We start from the raw sequence: 23,130 nt of genomic DNA, 5'->3' as shown, positions 1-23,130 counted from the left end.
TCCCATGTACTGAAAAAGAAAGGGATAAAAAGTTGGCTTACAATCGCCACTTCACACAATACACAAATATAGCATTACATCATCCAGATACAATCAAGGTCCGACTATGAAACCAAATAAAGAAAGACAACCCTTAATGCAAAAGATCCCCGATCGCCCCAACTGGGCTCCACTACTGATCAACTGGAAACGAAACAACACAACGAACACGATCTTCACCGAGCTCCCACTTGAGCTCAGTTACGTCACCTGCACTAGTATCATCGGCACCTGCAACTGTTTGGAAGTATCTGTGAGTCACGGGGACTCAGCAATCTCACACCCTCGTGATCAAGACTATTTAAGCTTTAGGTAGGAAAAGGAGTAGTGAGGTGGAGCTGCAGCAAGCACTAGCATATATGGTGGCTAACATACGCAAATAAGAGCGAGAAGAGAAACAAAGCAACGGTCGTGAACTAGAAGTGATCAAGAAGTGAACCTGAAACTACTTACGTTCAAGCATAACACAAGAACCGTGTTCACTTCCCGGACTCCACCGGAAAGAGACCATCACGGCTACACACGCAGTTGATTCATTTTAATTAAATTAAGTGTCAAGTTTTCTACAACCGGATATTAACAAATTCCCATCTTCCCATAACCGCGGGCACGGCTTTCGAAAGTTCAAAACCCTGCAGGGGTGTCCCAACTTAGCCTATCACAAGCTCTCACGGTCAACGAAGGATATTCCTTCTCCCAGGAAGACCCGATTAGACTCAGAATCCTGGTTACAAGACATTTCGACAATGGTAAAACAAGACCAGCATAGCCTCCCGATGTGCTGACGAATCCCGATAGGAGCTGCACATATCTCGTTCTCAGGGCACACCGGATGAACACTACATACAACTAAAACCAACCCTCAAGTTTCCCCGAGGTGGCGCTGCAAGTGGCTCTGTTTTGGACCAACACTCAGAGGAGCACTGGCCCGGGGGTTTAAAATAAAGATGACCCTTGAGTCTGCAGAACCCAAGGGAAAAAGGCTTAGGTGGCAAATGGTAAAACCAAGGTTGGGCCTTGATGGAGGAGTTTTATTCAAAGCGAACTGTCAGGGGGTTCCCATTATAACCCAACCGCGTAAGGAATGCAAAATCAAGGAACATAACACCTGTATGACGGAAACTAGGGCGGCAAGAGTGGAACAAAACACCAGGCATAAGGCCGAGCCTTCAACCCTTTACCAAGTATATAGATGCATTAAAGTAAACAAGATATAATAATGATATCCCAACAAATATCCATGTTCCAACATGGAAAAAACTTCATCTTCACCTGCAACTAGCAACGCTATAAGAGGGGCTGAGCAAAGCGGTAACTTAGCCAAACAACGGTTTGCTAGGAAAGGTGGGTTAGAGGCTTGACATGGCAATATGGGAGGCATGATATAGCAAGTGGTAGGTATCGCAGCATAACAATAGAGTGAGCAACTAGCAAGAAAAGATAGAAGTGATTTCGAGGGTATGGTCATCTTGCCTGAGATCCCGCAAGGAAGAAGAACGAGTTCATGAAGAAGACAAACGGACGTAGTCGAACGAATCCTCACAACTTCGGAATAGAACCGAAGCGAACGAGAGAAGCAACCCGGAAAGAAGCAAGCCACATAGTAAACAACCAACACATAACCATGGCATGATGCACAACCAAGTATGATGCATGTCCGGTTTAATGAGGCATGGCATGGCAAAGTGCACAAGCAAAACTACAAGTTAAGTGAAGCTCGATATGCAACGAGTTGCATATTGACCAAACACCACATCAATTATTTAGTTCGCTCTTGGTTATGAACCCAACAATATTAGAAGTTGTCAAACATGGCAAGAGGTGAAGCATATGAAAACTACCTATCTAGACAAGTTTAAATGAGGCCGGAACACCAAACAACAATTTTGAAAAATCCCCATGTGCAATTTATGGATTTTGTACTGTTCTACCCTAAACCCAATTTTAGAGTTATTAAACATGCAAAGTAAAGCCACCAAGTTAAACTAGGCATTTTTCTACCCCATTTACATATAAAGTTTATTTAAAATGGAGGTATGGTTATTAAGTTATGAAATAAATCATTTTAGCATGGCATTTGAGCAAATTAAAGCAAACATCATTTTAAGCCCGGCAAGACTTTCGGAGACCGAAAACGTCCGATGTTTGACCGGCTATATTGCCACTATAGTTTAACGGTGGGCTATCAAACGGACTCTGAATGCGGTGAACCTTGGCAGGCGGTCTACTGACAACATAACAACACCGCACGCCAACTTTCAACCCATTCCGAGAACATTTTTTGGCCACTTATAAAATAAAATTTCGGACATGCCGCGGGCGCGTGCAAGTGTGGTTGGACTCAGAACGGACAGTGGAGAGAACGGGGGAACCCGGACGGATGCAAGTTTTGAGAACATGATGATGCAATGCGGATGGTGACATGGCAACATCAGCGAATAACTGGAAGACACCTGGCACATCGGTCTCGGGGTGTCACAACACTCCACCACTATGAGAGGATCTCGTCCCGAGATCTAGGATGGCACCGGAGGGAAACGAAAGAGGAAGAGAAGAGGTAAAACTAAGTTGCTTCTTTGACAAATGGGTGAAACCACAAACCTTGAGAGGTTGAACAAATTGAAAGAAAGAAAAACCACGAAGATGAACAAAGTTGAAAACAATCCGTTAGAAAGGAGGAACAAGGAACATTACGGGAACCTTGTAGGTTTAAAGACATAAGAAGAGGGTTACAATGGACAAGGAGTACATGCAAGCACTCCGGTAGAACGAGATGCAAGACTTGATAAGGCAAAAAGAACTTTAGCAGAGGGCACAACACTCCGGTTAAATGAATAAACACGAAAAAAACACGATCCTCACAACTTGAGATGATGAGAGAAAAGAGCAATATCACAATGCCTCCGGAACAAATGAATGGAAAACTAGATGGTTGGAAAGAAAAGAACGGAGAAGAAGAATGGCAACTCTCGCAATTAAAATTACAAGGGCATGCTTATGAAGAAAAGGTTGAACGGAGTTGTTGGAAAATCAACAACAACAAAACAAGCTTGCAGTGGGCTTATGGAGAACATCTCAAAACTATGAGGTGAAATTCTGCCACTAACAAAAAGAATAGATTGGATTGATGTCAACAAGGAGACGAGAAGCTTATTTCACTGGGATGATAACTGAAGAACTCGAGTCATTTATAAGCACCATAAATAGCAACAATCCTTAGGGAAAGCTTTAGGTGAAATATAACCCAAGATAACTCCAATGAAGGAATGATTGGTTGAAAAGATGTCTTGAGCGAATAGAAAATGATGGATTTAGATATGTCACTCTTGAAAACTTGTGAATCATGAAACACGAAGGGAAATTATCAACAATGACATAACACCACCTCAAAAGATGAGATATGAAAGAATTGCACTTGGGAATGCAAGATTAAGAATTCTTGAACTCCTCAAAACAAAACATGTGTTGGGTACCATGTTGATGAAAGAGTATAGCTTAGAGGATCAATATTCCGAGAGAAATCTTGAAGAACAATTTAAGAATGAAAAGAATCCTTGACGAACCACCATGTAGAGTCTCCATGAAGAACTCCGATAATAAAAGAATGATCAAAAGAAGTGAAGGATGAAAGAATAAGATTGAGTCCTTGCAATGGTTGGATGAAGCTTTGCGACGAGATAAAGTGGAAAGTTGGAACTCCGGAAGAAAAGATAAAGCATCTCGAACCGAGAATGTGATATGATGAACCACTCCGGAAAGAAGAAATTAGATCACTTATATGAAACAATAATAAGAATTACGTTATGCGTATCCTTCACCAATTAAATTGATGACGAGCAACGGATTTGGCATACTACTTATTCTCGTAGAAAGCATTAATATAGATATAGTGCCAACTTGGGAAGGTCTTCTGCGAACCACCGATAGGATTGGGAAGAATGAATGAATTGATATGATAAACGAAGGAAGAAGAATCTTGGAAGAACCACCATAAGAATTGAAAATGAACAAAGAAAAGATAGCGAAACACCGAGAGGAATTAGAAAATGAACGAAGATACTTGAGAGAATTTAGATGCAAGTTAACGAAGAGATCTCGAGTTTATTAGATAATACTTGAATGATGCACCGATAAGATTTAGAGAAAGAGAGCTGAAAACTGAGAATGAATAATTCTGATATGATGGCCTCTGGAGAATCAAACTGAAAAGACTCCTGAAATGCTCCGGATAGATAAAAATAATTCTCACAATAAAAAACAATTATGAGAGGATGGCATCAAGCTTGAACTACGCATCTTCGAGAGAACGGACCAAGATTTAGAGGAAACACTTCTTCAGTCTTCACATCCGAGAATGACGACGAGAAACACCACAAAGAATTGTTGAGGCACTCCGGAATGAAAATTAGAAAGGTTGAACCAATGATGAAAAGAATTATAAGATCTTGGAGAAACCATCTGACTGATTATAATTCATTCTTACGTCAAACTTGGAAAAGAATTTGAAAATCACTCTGGAAAGAATTAGAAGAGTCAGGTAAGATCCTGGGAAAGACCTGTGGGTTAGGGCCCACTCAAAAGAAACACCGTTGAACGATTTCTTGAAAAGAGAGATTGCACCAGTTGAATTAAATGGCTTGAATGAGATAACAACCTTGAAATAGGTTGAACGGATCGAATGAGATAACATCTTCTGAGATATCTTCGCACTCCGGAACAAATGAATAGAGAGAGGTGAATGATTAAGAGGTGCAACGGCATGGGAAAGCATTTGAAACAATGAAAGGAATATGATCAACACCGAAAACTTGAATTGAATCCATCGGAGAAGAAAAAAGAATGAAGAATATTGAACTTGTAGCTTCCTTAGCATCTTCATGAGAATCATCGGATAAGAACATTGATGGAAAAGAATGGAGAGACTTCACATCCGTAAAATAAATACTTGATTAAGAACTATGAGTCCTTGAAGAAACAAAGGGTGGGAGGGCGGGAAAACAAAGGCAACTTGGGACGGATGAAGCAAACACCATTGACGAAAACTGAGTTGATCTTGCGGATGTTGAAAAAATGATAGGATCATCTTGAAGAGAACCACACCGGTTGAAAAGGATTGACATGACAATCTCGATTATCATGAAGGATTAGTATTCACATAGAAATATGAGAACACCGCTTGGAAAAGGTATGGAATCAACACTTGACATCGAAGCAACTCGAATACCACAACTGAAAAACAAAACAAAGGATTGACTTGCAAAATAAGCCGGAAACAAACATATGATAGATCCCATATCGTATCATGTGTCTGTTCGAAAGATATTCTAGGAGCTACTTGAATTCCCACTTATAAACTCCTGAAACTTTCTGGTTATGCAATCATGTTTTGGGGATACAGGGGAAGCATAATATCTCACCCAACACTAGCAAATCCTACATCCAGCTGTATCCATCTTTCAACACATAACCAAGAAACCTTCGGAAATCATTTACCTCAACCTTCGAAAAGCATCCGTTATACGAGTTATGGCAATACTCCCGAACTCCCGCCCCAGTACTGGATGGCGTCAAGGTTATCTCACCAACAACTGCATAAAAGATATTTTCGATGTCGGCGAACTCAGGTATTCCAGAACTGCAACGATAAAATTGTGACGACAGCACCTCGGAGCTCAACTCCCCGGGACACTGCCACAACCCCTAAATGTCAGGAGGCACCAAGAATAATGTTCTCGTCACAAAACCATCGGAACGATTCCAAGATATCCGCATGATCCTAAAAAAAATTCGTGAAATTTGAGAAGAGAAGAGTCAAAACTCTACGTCAGGAGGCCTCACCAGAGCGACGAAGGGACTGGGGAGTAAAAATAATCCTACTCTCCGATATATATAATCCTATAAGACTCAAAACATTTTTCTAGACTCAACAACGCCAGCGATTCGATCAAGCAGGGGGATCCTAAGTCGGGGATGGCTCTGATTACCAACTTGTAACACCCACGATGCAGCTATATCTCCCACATGTTGGAGCACGACTTAGAGGCATAGCCGCATAGTAGGCATGTCGCAACAGGGGTAATCTTTACACATCCCATGTACTGAAAAAGAAAGGGATAAAAAGTTGGCTTACAATCGCCACTTCACACAATACACAAATATAGCATTACATCATCCAGATACAATCAAGGTCTGACTATGAAACCAAATAAAGAAAGACAACCCTTAATGCAAAAGATCCCCGATCGCCCCAACTGGGCTCCACTACTGATCAACTGGAAACGAAACAACACAACGAACACGATCTTCACCGAGCTCCCACTTGAGCTCAGTTACGTCACCTGCACTAGTATCATCGGCACCTGCAACTGTTTGGAAGTATCTGTGAGTCACGGGGACTCAGCAATCTCACACCCTCGTGATCAAGACTATTTAAGCTTTAGGTAGGAAAAGGAGTAGTGAGGTGGAGCTGCAGCAAGCACTAGCATATATGGTGGCTAACATACGCAAATAAGAGCGAGAAGAGAAACAAAGCAACGGTCGTGAACTAGAAGTGATCAAGAAGTGAACCTGAAACTACTTACGTTCAAGCATAACACAAGAACCGTCTTCACTTCCCAGACTCCGCCTGAAAGAGACCATCACGGCTACGCACGTGGTTGATTCATTTTAATTAAATTAAGTGTCAAGTTTTCTACAACCAGATATTAACAAATTCCCATCTGCCCATAACCGCGGGCACGGCTTTCGAAAGTTCAAAACCCTGCAGGGGTGTCCCAACTTAGCCCATCACAAGCTCTCACGGGATATTCCTTCTCCTAGGAAGACCCGATCAGACTCGGAATCCCGGTTACAAGACATTTCGACAATGGTAAAATAAGACCAGCAAAGCCGCCCGATGTGCCGACAAATCCCGACAAGAGCTGCACATATCTCGTTCTCAGGGCACACCGGATGAACACTATGTACAACTAAAACCAACCTCAAGTTTCCCCTAGGTGGCACTGCAAGTGGCTCTGTTTTGGACCAACACTCAGAGGAGCACTGGCCCAGGGGTTTAAAATAAAGATGACCCTTGAGTCTACAAAACCCAAGGGAAAAAGGCTTAGGTGGCAAATGGTAAAACCAAGGTTGGCCCTTGCTGGAGGAGTTTTATTCAAAGCAAACTATCAAGGGGTTCCCATTATAACCCAACCGCGTAAGGAACACAAAATGAAGGAACATAACACCGGTATGACGGAAATAAGAGCGGCAAGAGTGGAACAAAACACCAGGCATAAGGTCGAGCCTTCCACCCTTTACCAAGTATATAGATGCATTAAAGTAAACAAGATATAATAATGATATCCCAACAAATATCCATGTTCCAACATGGAACAAACTTCATCTTCACCTGCAACTAGCAACGCTATAAGAGGGGCTGAGCAAAGCAGTAACATAGCCAAACAACGGTTTGCTTGGAAAGGTGGGTTAGAGGCTTGACATGGCAATATGGGAGGCATGATATAGCAAGTGGTAGGTATCGCAACAAAGCAATAGAGCGAGCAACTAGCAAGCAAAGATATAAGTGATTTCGAGGGTATGGTCATCTTGCCTGAGATCCCGCAAGGAAGAAGAACGAGTCCATGAAGAAGACAAACGGACGTAGTCGAACGAATCCTCGCAACTCCGGAACGGAACCGAAGCTAACGAGAGAAGCAACCCGGAAAGAAGCAAGCAACATAGTAAACAACCAACACATAACCATGGCATGATGCACAACCAAGTATGATGCATGTTCGGTTTAATGAGGCATGGCATGGCAAAGTGCACAAGCAAAACTACAAGTTAAGTGGAGCTCGATATGCAACGAGTTGCATATTGACGAAACACCACATCAATTATTTATATGAACCCAACAATATTAAAAGTTGCCAAACATGGCAAGAGGTGAAGCATATAAAAACTACCTATCTAGACAAGTTTAAATGAGGCCGAAACACCAAACAACAATTCCGAAAAATCCCCATGTGCAATTTATGGATTTTGTACTGTTCTGCCCTAAACCCAATTTTAGAGTTATTAAACATACAAAGTAAAGCCACCAGTTTAAACTAGGCATTTTTCTACCCCATTTACATATAAAGTTTATTTAAAATGGAGCTACGGTTATTAAGTTATGAAATAAATCATTTTAGCATGGCATTTGAGCAAACTAAAGCAAACATCATTTTAAGCATTTCAAACATGAATGAAAGTGGCAAATTATTAATCTACACAAAATTCTAAGCAAGTTTCATATATTAAGTTTTTACATGTGATGCATGGTTGGTGAATTATTAAATGCAAGAAGAACAGGGACTTCTCTGTAAAACAGTCATCTCTGGAATAATGGAAAAATTCACAGGACCAGGGAAAAACCATAGCGGGCCGAATCTGGCCGGCCCAAAAGTGGAAGGGTGGGGTGCAGCGGTGGCTCACCATGGGCCGAGGCCCACTTGGTGCAGAGGCTGGACCGGGCGGACTGGGCCGCGCGGTGCGTGGAAGGAGCTTGGCCTTGCAGCTGGCCTCGCTGGCGCCGGATCGGGCCAACGACGGGGCGACGCTCGTCCTGTGGCTCGAAGCAGAGGGAGCCAGCAGGCACGGCTTGGACTCCGGCGACGACGAGGTAGAGCAGCGGCGAGGCGAGGCAGGGACCCGCCGGATCCGGCGGGGGTCGGAACTTGGACGACGACGACGAGGTCGACGGCGAGCACCAGCGGCGGCAGCTTGCTGCGAGGGAGAGAGAGAGAGAGCTGGTGAGGAGAAGGATGGGGAAAGGTAAGGCAGAGAGAGTCGGCAGCCTGACCTGGGCGCCGGTCGAAGCAGGGGTCGCCGGCGGATCTGGCCTGGGGGTGGAGGAGGCCGGTAACGGCGGCGCTCCGGCACTGTGGCGAGGTCGAGCAGACGGAACGGTCGGGGTCGAGGGGCTCCTCCCCTCGATCCAGATCGAGAGCGAGGGAGCTTGAGGCGCGGGGGTGATCGGGCCCAGGGCGGCCCGGGACGGGTCTCCCGTGTGCTTCACGGGCTGCGGCGGTGGGAACCGGTTGGGGCGACGTGGCAGAAGCGGAGAGGCTGAGGGTGGCGGTGCTGGGCGGCGGCTGGCCGCTGGTGGCACGCCAAGTGGTGGAGGTGCGCTGGCGGCGCCAGATCCGAGGGAAAAACGGCGGCTGGCTGTGGAATTTGAGGAGGGGGTAGGTAGGAGGCCAAAATGGCATGTGAAGGGTGTTTATATAAGGAAGGGGTTAGGGTTTGGTGGGTTTGAGGCCGTTTCAAGGCGTCCGATCGCGATCCGGTGGTTCCGATCGGAGGGGGGTTTAGAGAGCTAGTTGTGGGCTGTGTAGAGGGCCATGGGCTGAGAGGAGAGAAGAGAAGTGCAGCCCGGTAAGACTTTCGGAGACCGAAAACGTCCGATGTTTGACCGGCTATATTGCCACTATAGTTTAACGGTGGGCTATCAAACGGACTCTGAATGCGGTGAACCTTAGCAGGCGGTCTACTGACAACATAACAACACCGCACGCCAACTTTCAACCCATTCCGAGAACATTTTTTGGCCACTTATAAAATAAAATTTCGGACATGCTGCGGGCGCGTGCAAGTGTGGTTGGACTCAGAACGGACAGCGGAGAGGATGGGGGAACCCGGACGGATGCAAGTTTTGAGAACATGATGATGCAATGCGGATGGTGACATGGCAACATCAGCGAATAACTGGAAGACACCTGGCACATCGGTCTCGGGGCGTCACATCTCATCCAACCCATCACCGTCCAGCAAGCCTACGATGGAATTACTCACGCACGGCGGTGAGCATCATGAAATTGGTGATGGAGGATGGTTGATGATGACGATGGCGATGGATTACCCTCTCCGGAGCCCCAAACGGACTCCAGATCAGCCCTCTCGAGAGGTTTTAGGGCTTGGCAGCGGCTCCGTATCGTAAAACGTGATGATTTCTTCTCTCTGATTTTTTTCTCCCCAAAAGCAAATATATAGAGTTGGTCTTGAGGTCGGAGGAGCTCCATGATAACCCACAAGTATAGGGGATTGCAACAGCTTTCGAGGGTAGAGTATTCAACCCAAATTTATTGATTCGACACAAGGGGACCCAAAGAATATTCTCAAGTATTAGCAGCCGAGTTGACCACACCTAGAAACTTAGTATCTGCATCAGAGTGTTTAGTAGCAAAGTAATATGATAGTGATGGTAACGGTAACAAAAGAGTAATGAAAGCAAAGTAATGTTTTTGGTATTTTGTAGTGATTGTAACAATAGCAACGGGAAAGTAAATAAGCGTAAACCAGTATATGGAAAGCTTGTAGGCATCGGATCAATGATGGATAATTATGCCGGATGCGGTTCATCATGTAATAGTCATAACATAGGGTGACACAAAACTAGCTCCAATTCGTCAATGTAATGTGGGCATGTATTCCGAATATAGTCATACGTGCTAATGGAAAAGAACTTGCATGACATCTTTTGTCCTACCCTCCTGTGGCAGCAGGGTCCTAATGGAAACTAAGGGATATTAAGGCCTCCTTTTAATAGAGAACCGGAACAAAGCATTAGCACATAGTGAATACATGAACTCCTCAAACTACGGTCATCACCGGTAAGTATCCCGATTATTGTCACTTCGGGGTTAACGGATCATAACACATAATAGGTGACTATAGACTTGCAAGATAGGATCTAGAACTCTCATATATTGATGAAAACATAATAGGTTCAGATCTGAAATCATGGCACTCGGGCCCTAGTGACAAGCATTAAGCATAGAAAAGTCATAGCAACATCAATCTCAGAACATAGTGGATACTAGGGATCAAACCCTAACAAAACTAACTTGATTACATGGTGAATCTCATCTAACCCATCACCGTCCAGCAAGCCTACGATGGAATTACTCACGCACGGCGGTGAGCATCATGAAATTGGTGATGGAGGATGGTTGATGACGACGACGGCGATGAATCCCCCTCTCCGGAGCCCTGAACGGACTCCAGATCAGCCCTCCCGAGAGGTTTTAGGGCTTGGCGGCGGCTCCGTATCGTAAAACGCGATGATTTCTTCTCTGCTATTTTTTCTCCCCGAAAGCAGTTATATAGAGTTGGAGTTGGATTCGAGGGTTCTCCAGGGGGCCCACGAGGTAGGGAGGAGCGCCCTAGGGGGGGGCCCCCACCCTCGTGAGATGGGTGTGGGCCCCCTGGTCTTCATCTTTGGCAAGGATTTTTTATTATTTATTGTAAGATATTCCGTGGAGTTTCAGGTCATTCCGAGAACTTTTGTTTTCTACACATAAAACAACATCATGGCAATACTGCTGAAAACAGCGTCATTCCGGGTTAGTTCCATTCAAATCATACAAGTTAGAGTCCAAAACAAGGGCAAAAGTGTTTGGAAAAGTAGATATGATGGAGACGTATCACTCCAGGGGGCCCACGAGGTAGGGGGGCAGGCGCGCCCCCCACCCTCATGGACAGGTGGTGGGCCCCCTGGTCTTCATCTTTTGCAGGTATTTTTTATATTTTCCGAATAGATGTTCCGTGAAGTTTTAGGTCATTCCAAGAACTTTTGTTTCTGCACATAAATAACACCATGGTAATTCTGCTGAAAACAACGTCAGTCCGGGTTAGTTCCATTCAAATCATGCAAGTTAGAGTCCAAAACAAGGGTAAAAGTGTTTGGAAAAGTAGATATAACGAAGAGGTATCAGCCCCAGAAGAAGAAATGTTTTGAAACCGGTAAGACCGAGTCTCAGAAGAATAACAAGGGCGGAGCCTCTAAAGAGACTGAATGTTTCTACTGCAAACAGAAAGGACACTAGAAGCATAAGTGCAAGAAGTATTTGGCGGATAAGATGAATGGTTCTTCCGGTTAAGGTATAATCGTTATACAAAGTTAATGTTATTCTACTTGTAAATTTATGTATGTCATGAGTATTTGATACTTATTGGTTGCTCCTGTTTTGCAAACCGATACAGGGGCTACAGAAAGCTCACAAGGAGAGAAGAAATAAAGTCATGATACAAGTTGGGAATGGTGATGGGATCGCTACTCTGTGACCATCGAAGTCATGTCTTTAGTTTATCTTCATGATTTATCTTAGAAATAAAATAATTGTTATTCGGGGTTATGTAATTGATAACCCACAAGTATAGGGGATCGCAACAGTTTTCGAGGGTAGAGTATTCAACCCAAATTTATAGGTTCGACACAATAGGAGCCAAAGAATATTTGCAGGTATTAGCAACTGAGTTGTCAATTCAACCACACCTAGAGACTAATTATCTACATCAACGTGATCAGTAGCAAAGTCATATGATAGTTTTGATAGTAGTGACAGCAGCAATGATAACGATAACAGTAGTTTTGTAGCAAGTGCAACATTAATGATAGCAATAGTAACTTAGCAAGAACAATATAAGATAAATTCGTAGGCATTGGATCGGTGACTTGTTGGATGATATTCATCATGAGATAGTTATAACCTAGGGCAATACGGCACTATCTCCAGTTCATCAATATAATGTAGGCATGTATTCCGTAAATAGTCATGCGTGCTTATGGAAAGAACTTGCATGGCATCTTTTGTCCTACCCTCCCATGGTAGCGGGGTCCTATTGGAAACTAAGGGATATTAAGGCCTCCTTTTAATAGAGAACCGAAACAAAGCATTAACACACGGTGAATACATGAACTCCTCAAACTACGGTCATCACCGGGAGTGGTCCCTACTATTGTCACTCCAGGGTTGCTGGATCATAACATGTAGTAGGTGACTATAACTTGCAAGATCAGATCTAGAACATGGATATAATGGTGATAACATAAACGGTTCGGATCTGAATTCATGGCACCCGAGCCCAAAGTGACAAGCATTAAGCATGGCAAAGTCATAGCAACATCAATCTTCGAACATAGTGGATACTAGGGATCATGCCCTAACAAAACTAACTCAATTACATGATGATTCTGATCCAACTCCTCACTGACCAATGAGCCTATGAAGAAATTACTCACTCCCAGTGGGGAGCATCATGGAATTGGTGACGGAGAAGGGTTGGTGATGACGAAGAACGAAGATCCCCCTCTCCGGAGCCCCAAACGGACTCCAGATCTGGCCTCCCGATGAAGAACAGGAGGTGACGGCGACTCCGTCTCGTGGATCGCAATAATTATTTCTCCCTGATTTTTTTCTAGAAAAATAGGATTTTATAGCGTCGGTTTCAGGGTCTATGGGGCCACGAGGTGGGGACAACCCACTTGGGCGTGCTAGGAGGGGGCGTGCCCTGGTGGGTTGTGCCCACCCAGGTGCCCCCCTCTAGTGGGTCTTGGCTTTAGAAATTCTTATTTATTGCATAAAAAATCCTTGCAAAGTTTCATTCCATTCCGAGAACTTTTATTTCTACACAAAAACACCACACATGGTAGTTCTGCTAAAAACAACGTCAGTCCGGGATTAGTTTCATTCAAATCATGCAAATTAGAGTCCAAAACAAGAGGAAAAGCGTTAGGAAAAGTAGATACGTTGGAGACGTATCAGTAATGCATTATCCTATTGATTATGTGATGGATATTCTTATAAGTTTTAAACAATAGTTGTTCGGATTATTATGAGAATATGATTTTTGATTAAACCTCTATTTTGTGACGGTTTATCCATGATGACTCTTGAAGTTGGTGATCTATAACATTAAAGATAAACGTCTTGAGAAGACTGCTACTTGTGAGTTGCGTTGTCATATCCTCGAAGAGGAGAGGATGATGCAGTACAATAGAGATACGTATTTCCCTCAGTTAAGAACCAAGGTTATCAGTCCAGTAGGAAAACCACATGAAACCTCGTTAACAACCTACACATAAAAGAGCAAATACTTGCACCCAACGTAGTCAAGGGGGTTATCAATCCCCTTGGCGGTTATTTGCAAGGATCAAATCTGATAGTGATAGATAGATAGATAAAACATAAACTAAAATAATGGTAAATAAATTACAGTAATGTATTTTTGTATTTCATATATGATAAATGTAGACCTGAGGGCCATAGTTTTCACTAGAGGCTTCTCTCTCAAACAAAAATCATACGATGGGTAATCAAATTACTATTGGGCAATTGTTGGAAAAGCGCATACTTATGACGATATTCAAGGCAATGGTCATGTATATAGGCATCATGTCCAAGACAAGTAGACCGACTCCTGCCTGCATCTACTACTATTACTCCACCCATCAACAGCTATCCAGCATGCATCTAGGGTATTAAGTTCATGAAAAATGGAGTAACGCCTTAAGAAAGATAACATGATGTAGACAAAGTAAACTCAAGCAATATGAACAAACCCCGTCATTTTCCCCTTAATGGCAACAATACAAATACGTGTCATGCCCCCTTCTGTCACTAGGACTGAGCACTGCAAGATTGAACCCATTACAAAGCACCTCTCCCATTGCAAGATAAATCAATCTAGTTGGCCAAACCAAATGGATAGATCGGAGAGAAATACAAAGCTATAATAATCATTCATAAAAGAATTCAGAGAAGACTTAGTTAATATTCATGAATAACCTGATCATAAACCCACAATTCATCGGGTCCCAACAAACACACTGCAAAAGAAGGTTACATCGAATAGATCCCCAAGAATAGCGAGGAGAACATTGTATTGAAGATTAAAGAGAGAGAAGAAGCCATATAGCTACTAGCTATGGACCTATAGGTCTGTGGTAAACTACTCACGCATCATCGGAAGGGTAGCAAGGTTGATTTAGAAGCCCTCCGTGATCAATCCCCCCTCCAGCAGAGTACCGGAAAAGGCCTCCAGATGCGGAAGAACAGAAACTTGCGGCGGCGAAAAAAGTATTTGAGGTGGCTTTCTGATGTATTGGGAATATTTGGGAATTTATAAAGGTGGAATTAGGTCAAGAGGTACCATGAGGGGCCCACAAGCTTGGGGGCACGCCTCCCGAGCTTGTCGGTCCCTCGTGGCTCTTCAGGTCTTCTGCCAAACCTTCTAGGGTCCCTTCGCTCCATAAAAAAATAATCCAAAGTTTTTTCTCCATTTGGACTCTGTTTGATATTGATTTTCTGAAAACCCCAAAACAAGCAAAGAACAACAACTGGCACTAGGCACTAGCTCAATAGGCTAGTCCCCAGAAATGATATAAAATTGCATATAGAACATCCAAGATTGATACTATAATAGCATGGAACAATAAAAAAAATTATAGATACGTTGGAGATGTATCAAGCATCCCCAAGCTTAATTCCTGCTCGTCCTCAAGTAGGTAAATGATAAAAACAAAATTTTTGATGTGGAATGCTACCTAACATGTATATCATATAATCTTTCTTTTATGGTATGAATATTTAAATCCGAATGATTCAAAACAATAGTCTATAATTTGACATAAAGACGTTAATACTCAGGCATACTAACAAACAATCATGCCTTTCAAAATATAAATGCTAAAGAACGTTATCCCTACAAAATCATATAGCCTTGTCATGCTCCATCTTCTTAATGCAAAGTATAAATCATGCACTACCCCGGTGTCAGCCAAGCAATTGGTTCATAATTTTTAACGCGCTTCAGCTTTTTCAACCCCCACGCAATACATGAGCACATGCCATGGATATAGCACTATGGGTAGAATAGAATGCAGTGGTAAAGATTAATTTGGAGAAGAGAAAAACGGAGAAAGTCTCACATTTACGGGCTATGGAGATGCTGATCAATTGATGTCAGTGCAAGGATTAGGGATTGCCATGCAACAGATGCACTAAGAGCTATAAGTGTATGAAAGCTCAAAATGAAAACTAAGTGGGTGTGCATACAACTTGCTTGCTCTAAAAGACCTCGGGCATTTGAGGAAGCCCATCTTCGGAATATACAAGCCAAGTTCTATAATGAAAAATTCCCACTTGTATATGAAAGTGACTATATAGGAGACTCTCTATATGAAAAACATGGTGCTACTTTGAAGCGCAAGTGTGGAAAAAGATAGTAACATTGTCCCTTCTCTCTTTTTCTCTCTTTTTCTTGGTGGGCTATTTGTGGCCTCTTTTTTCTGGGATCTTTCTGGCCTCTCTTTTTATTTCCTCACTGGGATAATGCTCTAATAATGAATCATGATGATCATCGCACTTCTGTTTACTTACAACTAAAAATGACAATTCGATACTAGAACAAAATATGACTCTATATGAATGCCTTTGGCGGTGTACAAGGATGTGCAATGATCTAGCATAACAAGTATAAAAATGACGAATGGTGGTTGAGCCACAAATACTATATATGTCAGCTATATGATCATGCAAAGCAATATGGCAATGATGATGTGTGTCATAATAACGGAACGATGGAAGTTGCATGGCAATATATCTCAGAATGGTTATGAAAATGCCATAATAGGTAGGTATGATGGCTATTTTGAGGAATATATAAAAAGGCTTATGTGTGATTGAGTGTTTGGATGCACCAGCGAAGTTTGCACCACATCTCGAGGTGAGAAAGGACAATGCATGATACCGAAGAGGCTAGCAAATGGCGGAAAGGTGATAGTGCGTATAATCCATGGACTCACATTAGTCATAAAGAACTCACATATTTATTACAAAAGTCTATTAGCCCTCGAGGCAAAGTACTACTATGCATGCCCCTAGGTGGGAGGTTGATAGGAGTTAACCATCATGCGCCCCCGACCTTCACGCGAAGTGATACGTCTCCAACATATCTATAATTTTTTATTGTTCCATGCTATTATATTATTTGTTTTGGATATTTTATATGCATTAACCTAGATCCTAGTGCCAGTTTATGTTTTTCCTTGTTTTTTAGCTTCGCAGAAAAGTAATATCGAACAGAGTCCAAACGAAATAAAACTTTCGTGATGATTTTTCTTGGACCAAAAGACACCCGGGACACTTGGAGTGCAAGTCAGAAGAGCCAAGAGGCGGTGACAAGGGTGGAAGGCGCACCCTAGGGGGGCGCCCCTACCTTGTGGGCCCCTCGGCGACCCCCTAACCTAGTTCTTCCTCCTATATATTCACATATAATTCCGAACCTCCAGAACAATCCATGAAAACACTTTTCCACCGCCGCAACCTTATGTTCCCATGAGATCCCATCTTGGGGCCTTTTCTGGCATCCTGCCATAGGGGGATTCGATCACGGAGGGCATCTACATCAGCACCATTGCCCTTCCGATGAAGCATGAGTAGTTTACCTCAGACCTACGGGTCCATAGCTAGTAGCTAGATGGCTTCTTCTCTCTCTTTGATTCTCAATACCATGTTCTCCTCGATGTTCTTGGAGATCTATCCGATGTAATCTTCTTCTGCGGTGTGTTTGTCAAGATTTGATGAATTGTGGATTTATGATCAGATTATCTATGAATATTATTTGAATCTTCTCTGAATTCTTATATGCATGATTTGATATCTTTGTATTTCTCTTCGAACTATTGGTTTGGTTCGGCCAACTAGATTAGTTTTTCTTGCAATGTGATAAGTGCTTAGCTTTAGGTTCAATCTTGCGGTCCTCACCCAGTGACAAAGTAGGGGTAGCGAGGCACGTATTGTATTGTTGTCATTGAGGATAAAAAGATGGGGTTTACATCATCTTGCTTGAGTGTATTCATCTACATCATGTCATCTTACTTAAAGCATTACTCTGGTCTTTATGAACTTAATACTCTAGATGCAGGCAGGAGTTGGTCGATGTGTGGAGTAATAGTAGTAGATGCAGGCAGGAGTCGGTCTACTTGACACGGACATGATGCCTATATTACATAATCATTGCCTTGGATATCATCATAACTTTGCGCTTTTCTATCAATTGCCCAACAGTAATTTGTTCACCCACCGTATTATTTGCCTTCATGAGAGAAGCCTCTAGTGAAACCTATGCCCCCCGAGTCTATTTTCCATCATATTAGTTTTCGATCTACTATTTTGCAATCTTTTATTTTCAGATCTATAAACCAAAAAATTGAAAACTACTTAGTTATCTTTTTGTTTAGTTTTATTTATCTCTATCAGATCTCACCTTTGCAAGTGACCGTGAAGGGATTGACAACCCCTTTATCGCGTTGGGTGCAAGTGTTTGATTGTTTGTGCAGGTATTGGTGATTTGCGCGTTCTTCTCCTACTGTATTGATACCTTTGTTTTTAATTGAGGGAAATACTTATCTCTACCGTGCCGCATCACCCTTTCCTCTTCAAGGGAAAAACAAACGCATGCTCAAGAAATAGCAGGAAGCAAGACACTCAATAATAAATCGTGCCCTAACTTCTTAGCATGATGAGAGACTATACGTGCATGCTTCGGGAATCACAAACCTTAACACCAATATTCTTACTAAACCACAATTACTCACTAGCACAACCCACATATTACCATCTCTATATCTCAAAGCTATTGCAAGGAATCAAACTTATCATATTCAGTGATCTACATGGAAGTTTTTATTATATCCCTCTTGAATACCTATCGTATTAGGACCAATTTCATAACCCGTGCATATTGCCATTACTATTTATTAAACTCTCAAAATAATATAAGTGAAGCATGGGAGTGCAAATATAACCACCTCCGTGCTCTAAAAGAAATAAGTGAAGCACTAGAGCAATTGCATAGCTCAAAAGATATAAGTGAAGCACCTACAATATTCTAACAAATCATGAATAAATGTGTGTCCCTCTCAAAAGGTGTATTCATCAAAGATGATTGTGGCAAACTAAAAAGCAAATAAAGCAAAGACTCATATAATACACGACGCTCCAAGCAAAACTCATATCATGTGATGAATAAAAATATAGCTTGAAGTTATATACCGATCGTTGGTAGAAGAAAGAGGGGATGCCCCGTATAGCTTGAAGTTATATACCGATCGTTGGTAGAAGAAAGAGGGGATGCCTTCCGGGGCATCCCCAAGCTTAGAGTCTTGTGTATCCTTGAATATTACCTTGGGGTGCCTTGGGCATCCCCAATCTTAAGGTCTTGCCACTCCTTATTCCTTCATCCATCGTGATCTCACTCAAAATTTGAAAACTTCAACACACAAAACTGAACAGAAAACTTGTGACATCCGTTTGTATAACAAGAAAAATCATAAACTTTAGGTACTGTTGTTAACCCATTCATATTTTATTGTTGCATAATACCTAATGTATTCTAACTTCTCCATGACTTATACCCCCCGATACAATCCATAAATTCATTAAAACAAACAAACTATGCAGCGAAAACAGAATATGTAAAAAACAAAACAGACTATGATGATCTGCACAAACTCAATAGTTTTGTAACCCCAAAAGATTCTCTGAACAATTAGGACAACGTAGGCAATTTTTATATCAACCATGTGTAAAAAAATCAGGATTTTATCGCATTCAAGTGAATTTAAACAATTATGTTACTCGGCGCAATTTTTTTTTTCACATAATCAAATCAACTATCAACCAAATCACCCCAAAGGCTTTAGTTGACACAAACACTAATTTAAACACAAAAACACAACCATAATAGTAGCATAATTGTGTGCACACTCAAAAACAAAAAACAAAAAAGGAAAAGTAAAGATAACTATTGGGTTGCCTCCCAACAAGTGTTATTGTTTTACGCCCTAACTAGACGTAAGGGATACTTTCAAGTGTTGTCATCCTTAGTTTTAAGAGATCTAGCAATCGCTATTTCACTCTCTTTGCCATTATCAATAATATGAACTAAACGATCAAGCTTGGTGCTAAGAGTTTTTATTTCTTTTAAAACACAAAGAGCATCAACCCTTTGTTTCAAACTATCAAATCTCCTATTTTGTGACATCACACTGCCATTTATTTTAGAAGCAAGATTAAATATCTCTCCAAAGTTGGATTCCATACTATTTTTAGTTTATTTTATTATCTCAGTTTGTGGATTGCTTACTAGAATGGCAGGTTCAATAGTTTCTACTTTTGGTTGTCCAAATATGCTTTTCATCTTTTCATAGGTGTCAAAGGCATTATTCCAAGGAAATCATTTTCAAACATAGAATCCTTGTGTTCTCGATGCTCAATCAAACCCTTTTTTTATGAAATCTTCCTCTGGGCTCTTCTATCCGTCTTCCGAGTCTTCTTTCAAGTCTTCCTTTAAAGTATCATATTTTTCTTTTGCGCTCTCCCCAGGGCTGTCATATTCTTCTTCTCAGCTCAACTGTGAATGGCCCAAACAGAATATAGTCGTGCAACAAAATAACATACAGCTCAACTTCTTCGGTTGTTATTATGTCCAAATTAGTTGGACACGAGAGACCATCCACCTTTAAAACAAGCATGATTGCAGCTACAGGGCATAAGAAATAGCGACCAGCAGACAGCTATCTGGCCAAATCATACTCGAGACACATTGAGCCTTTTCACTGGAATCTGGCCAGGCATCCCGACGGCTACAGCTGGTGGTGAAAGATAACCACGCATGATCCGTTCAACACGAGTGATCACAGGAATACTTCAACAGCTCACACAAAACCTAACCTAATAAAAAGGCAATGGCTGCCAGCCATGCGCTGAATTTGTTTTGTACTCCCTCCGTCCACGAATAAGTATACTTCTACGTTTTGTTCTAAGTCTGATGTTTTAAAATTTGACCAATTCTATAAAAAATAGTAATAGCATATATGACATCAAATTGGTACTACTTTAGTGTCATAAATGCTGTTATTTTTTCTTATGAAGTTGGTCAAAGTTTTAATATTTTGACTTAGGACCAAAACTAGATGTACACTTATTCGCAGACGGATGAGGACGGCCGTCTCTTCGTCCTTGGACAACATGAGCAAAGAACAAAGTCACTCCCCGCAAAAAAAAAGAACAAAGTCACTGATAATGGACCCAACCATTCATGGACAAATTCTCCTTATCCTTAATAATGTCGAACACTTGATTTATGTGAGCATCAGATGACCATCTTGCGAGATTTAGGACGATCGATTGACGGGAGCAAATTAATCAGCAAACACAATGTGCATTTTGCATGGATAATTCATTCCTTGACCCCTAAAGTAATCTTGCCACTGTCATTCTGGGTTTGTTCAATCTGTTTGTTATTCATAACAGACAACAGCTCATCTCACCAACACCTGCAGCCTAAAAATTATCTGATCACTGACCTCCCCGTCCCCGGACAAGAACACAAACGATCGAGAGAAGCACGGACACCAACAGAGCGCGATCAATGATGACGCGCGACATGGATCGAATCCGCACGGAGGTTGAAGGCGATGGATGGTCGGGCCTCTCTCAGGTCGACGGCTCGGTCAGGAGAAGACGTTGTCGAAGGCGGCGGCGGTGATGGCGCGGGAGAACTCACGGAAGTTGATCCGGCCGTCGCCGTCAGTGTCGGCCTCCTCGATCATTCCGGTGAGCTCCTTGGCGGTGAGCGCGTGGCCGAGCTTGGCCATGGAGTGCGCGAGCTCGGCGGCGGTGATGAAGCCGTTGCCGTCGCGGTCGAAGATCTCGAAGAGCCTGCGGAGCTGGTCCTCGGAGTAGGGGGAACGGTCGTCGAGGAGTTCGGGGGAGACGAGGGCGACGAACTCGGAGAACTCGACGAGGCCGTTGGAGTTGGTGTCGGCGCGGTGGATGAGGGCGTCGAGCTCGTCGGTGCTGGGCTTGAGGCCGAGGGAGCGGAGGAGGGAGCCCAGCTCCAGCTGCGTCAGGCTGCCGTCCTTGTTGCGGTCGAAGGACCGGAAGATCTGCCGCAACTCCGACAGCTGGTCCGCGTCGTCCTGCGTCTCGGGCTGCGCCTGCGCCTGCGCCTGCGCCTGCTGCTGCTGATTGGCGGTGGCGGTGGCGTCAGGGTCGTCTCCGGCGGCGGCGGTCGTCGCGGGTGCCTCGCTCATGGCGCACTGGAGCGATCGGGAGGCTGGGAGGAGGAAGAGGAAGAGGGGGCGGTCGAGAGCGTTGGAGGTTGTTGGGTCGGGAGAATTTTGGGTGGTGCGCGCGGAGAAGGCGGGGGACTGGCAGCTACGAGGAAGTTGGCGCGCCGGAGAGGCGGATCGGGGAAGACGGACACGATTGTACTGGACCTCCCCTGATCAATTGATCATGGCGACGTGCTCCGCATAGTTGAAATGCACCGGGTATATATTACACCACGGCGAAGAAAGAGAAGCCGCAAAATGGTTGGTTCGGATTTATCTTGCCGCATTTACAAATCACCAATTATTGTATATATATCCGGACAAAGAAAAAATTTCATTTATATCTATATATATTCCTTCATTCAAGTATAAATATCAAGTATAAAAGGCACGAATTAAGTTTGATCCGATTTATAAAAAATGCAGTCAATATAAAATAGCAGCTTAAGTTTAATCCAAGCTATTTAATATATTCAATATAAAAAGCATGAATTAAGTTTGATCCAATTTGTTATAGTATATTCAATATAAAATTCACTACTTAATTAAGTTTGATCTGAGCTATTTAATCTACTTAATATAAAAAAACGAATTATGAACCAACCTATTATAAAGTAAAAAAGAAAATATCACCCATGCACTAATCTCCCGCCTCCCACTCCGAGTTTTTCCCCCAGAACTCCTTTGCTCCAGTTTTTTATTTTATTTGCTGACCCCCTCCTCCCAGTTCATTCATTGAACCACAAGTGCACATGTCTTCAAAGAAGGAAACTACCGTGACCTCTTGTCGTGGTGGGCACACGGTAGATGCCAAAGGGTGGCTAAAGAAAAGAGGAGGCTCGAGGGCACAGGTGGGCTCCAGAGGCAATGCCGACATGAGCGAGCGAGGGACGCAAGACATATCCAGGTTCGGGACTCTCCGGAGAGATAACACCCCTAGTCCTGCCGAGTGTGGTTTATATGAACTAGTACAGAGTTGCTCCTAGAGCTGTTTGGATGAAGAAGGAAGACATGCCAAGGCTTAGGCTGCTCCCTCTCCTGTGTGTGTGGGCTACTGATCGTTTGCTTGACCCCCCCTGCATGGATGCCTCCTGGGGGGTGGGGGGGGGGGGTTATAGGTCACCCCCAGGGCTATAATGGTAATACATGGATGTGGGGTTGGGTTG

At 43.0% G+C, this 23,130-nt stretch overlaps 1 protein-coding gene across 1 annotated transcript; it reads right to left on the bottom strand.

The window, feature by feature from the left end:
* Positions 1–21,049: 21,049 nt before the first annotated feature.
* On the bottom strand, positions 21,050–22,841 carry LOC123127586 (probable calcium-binding protein CML11). Its single transcript, XM_044547365.1, has 2 exons — positions 22,679–22,841; positions 21,050–22,134 (listed from the first exon to the last, which is right to left on the bottom strand). The coding sequence occupies exons 1-2, from the start codon at positions 22,839–22,841 to the stop codon at positions 21,362–21,364; spliced, it is 936 nt and encodes a 311-aa protein (XP_044403300.1). The 3' UTR covers positions 21,050–21,361.
* Positions 22,842–23,130: the final 289 nt, after the last annotated feature.

Source organism: Triticum aestivum, chromosome 1A (genome assembly GCF_018294505.1).
Source record: "Triticum aestivum cultivar Chinese Spring chromosome 1A, IWGSC CS RefSeq v2.1, whole genome shotgun sequence".
NCBI classification, from domain to species: Eukaryota; Viridiplantae; Streptophyta; class Magnoliopsida; order Poales; family Poaceae; genus Triticum; species Triticum aestivum.
Note: the sequence above shows the minus strand (reverse complement) of the source record. Positions and strands in the feature narration are given on the sequence as shown.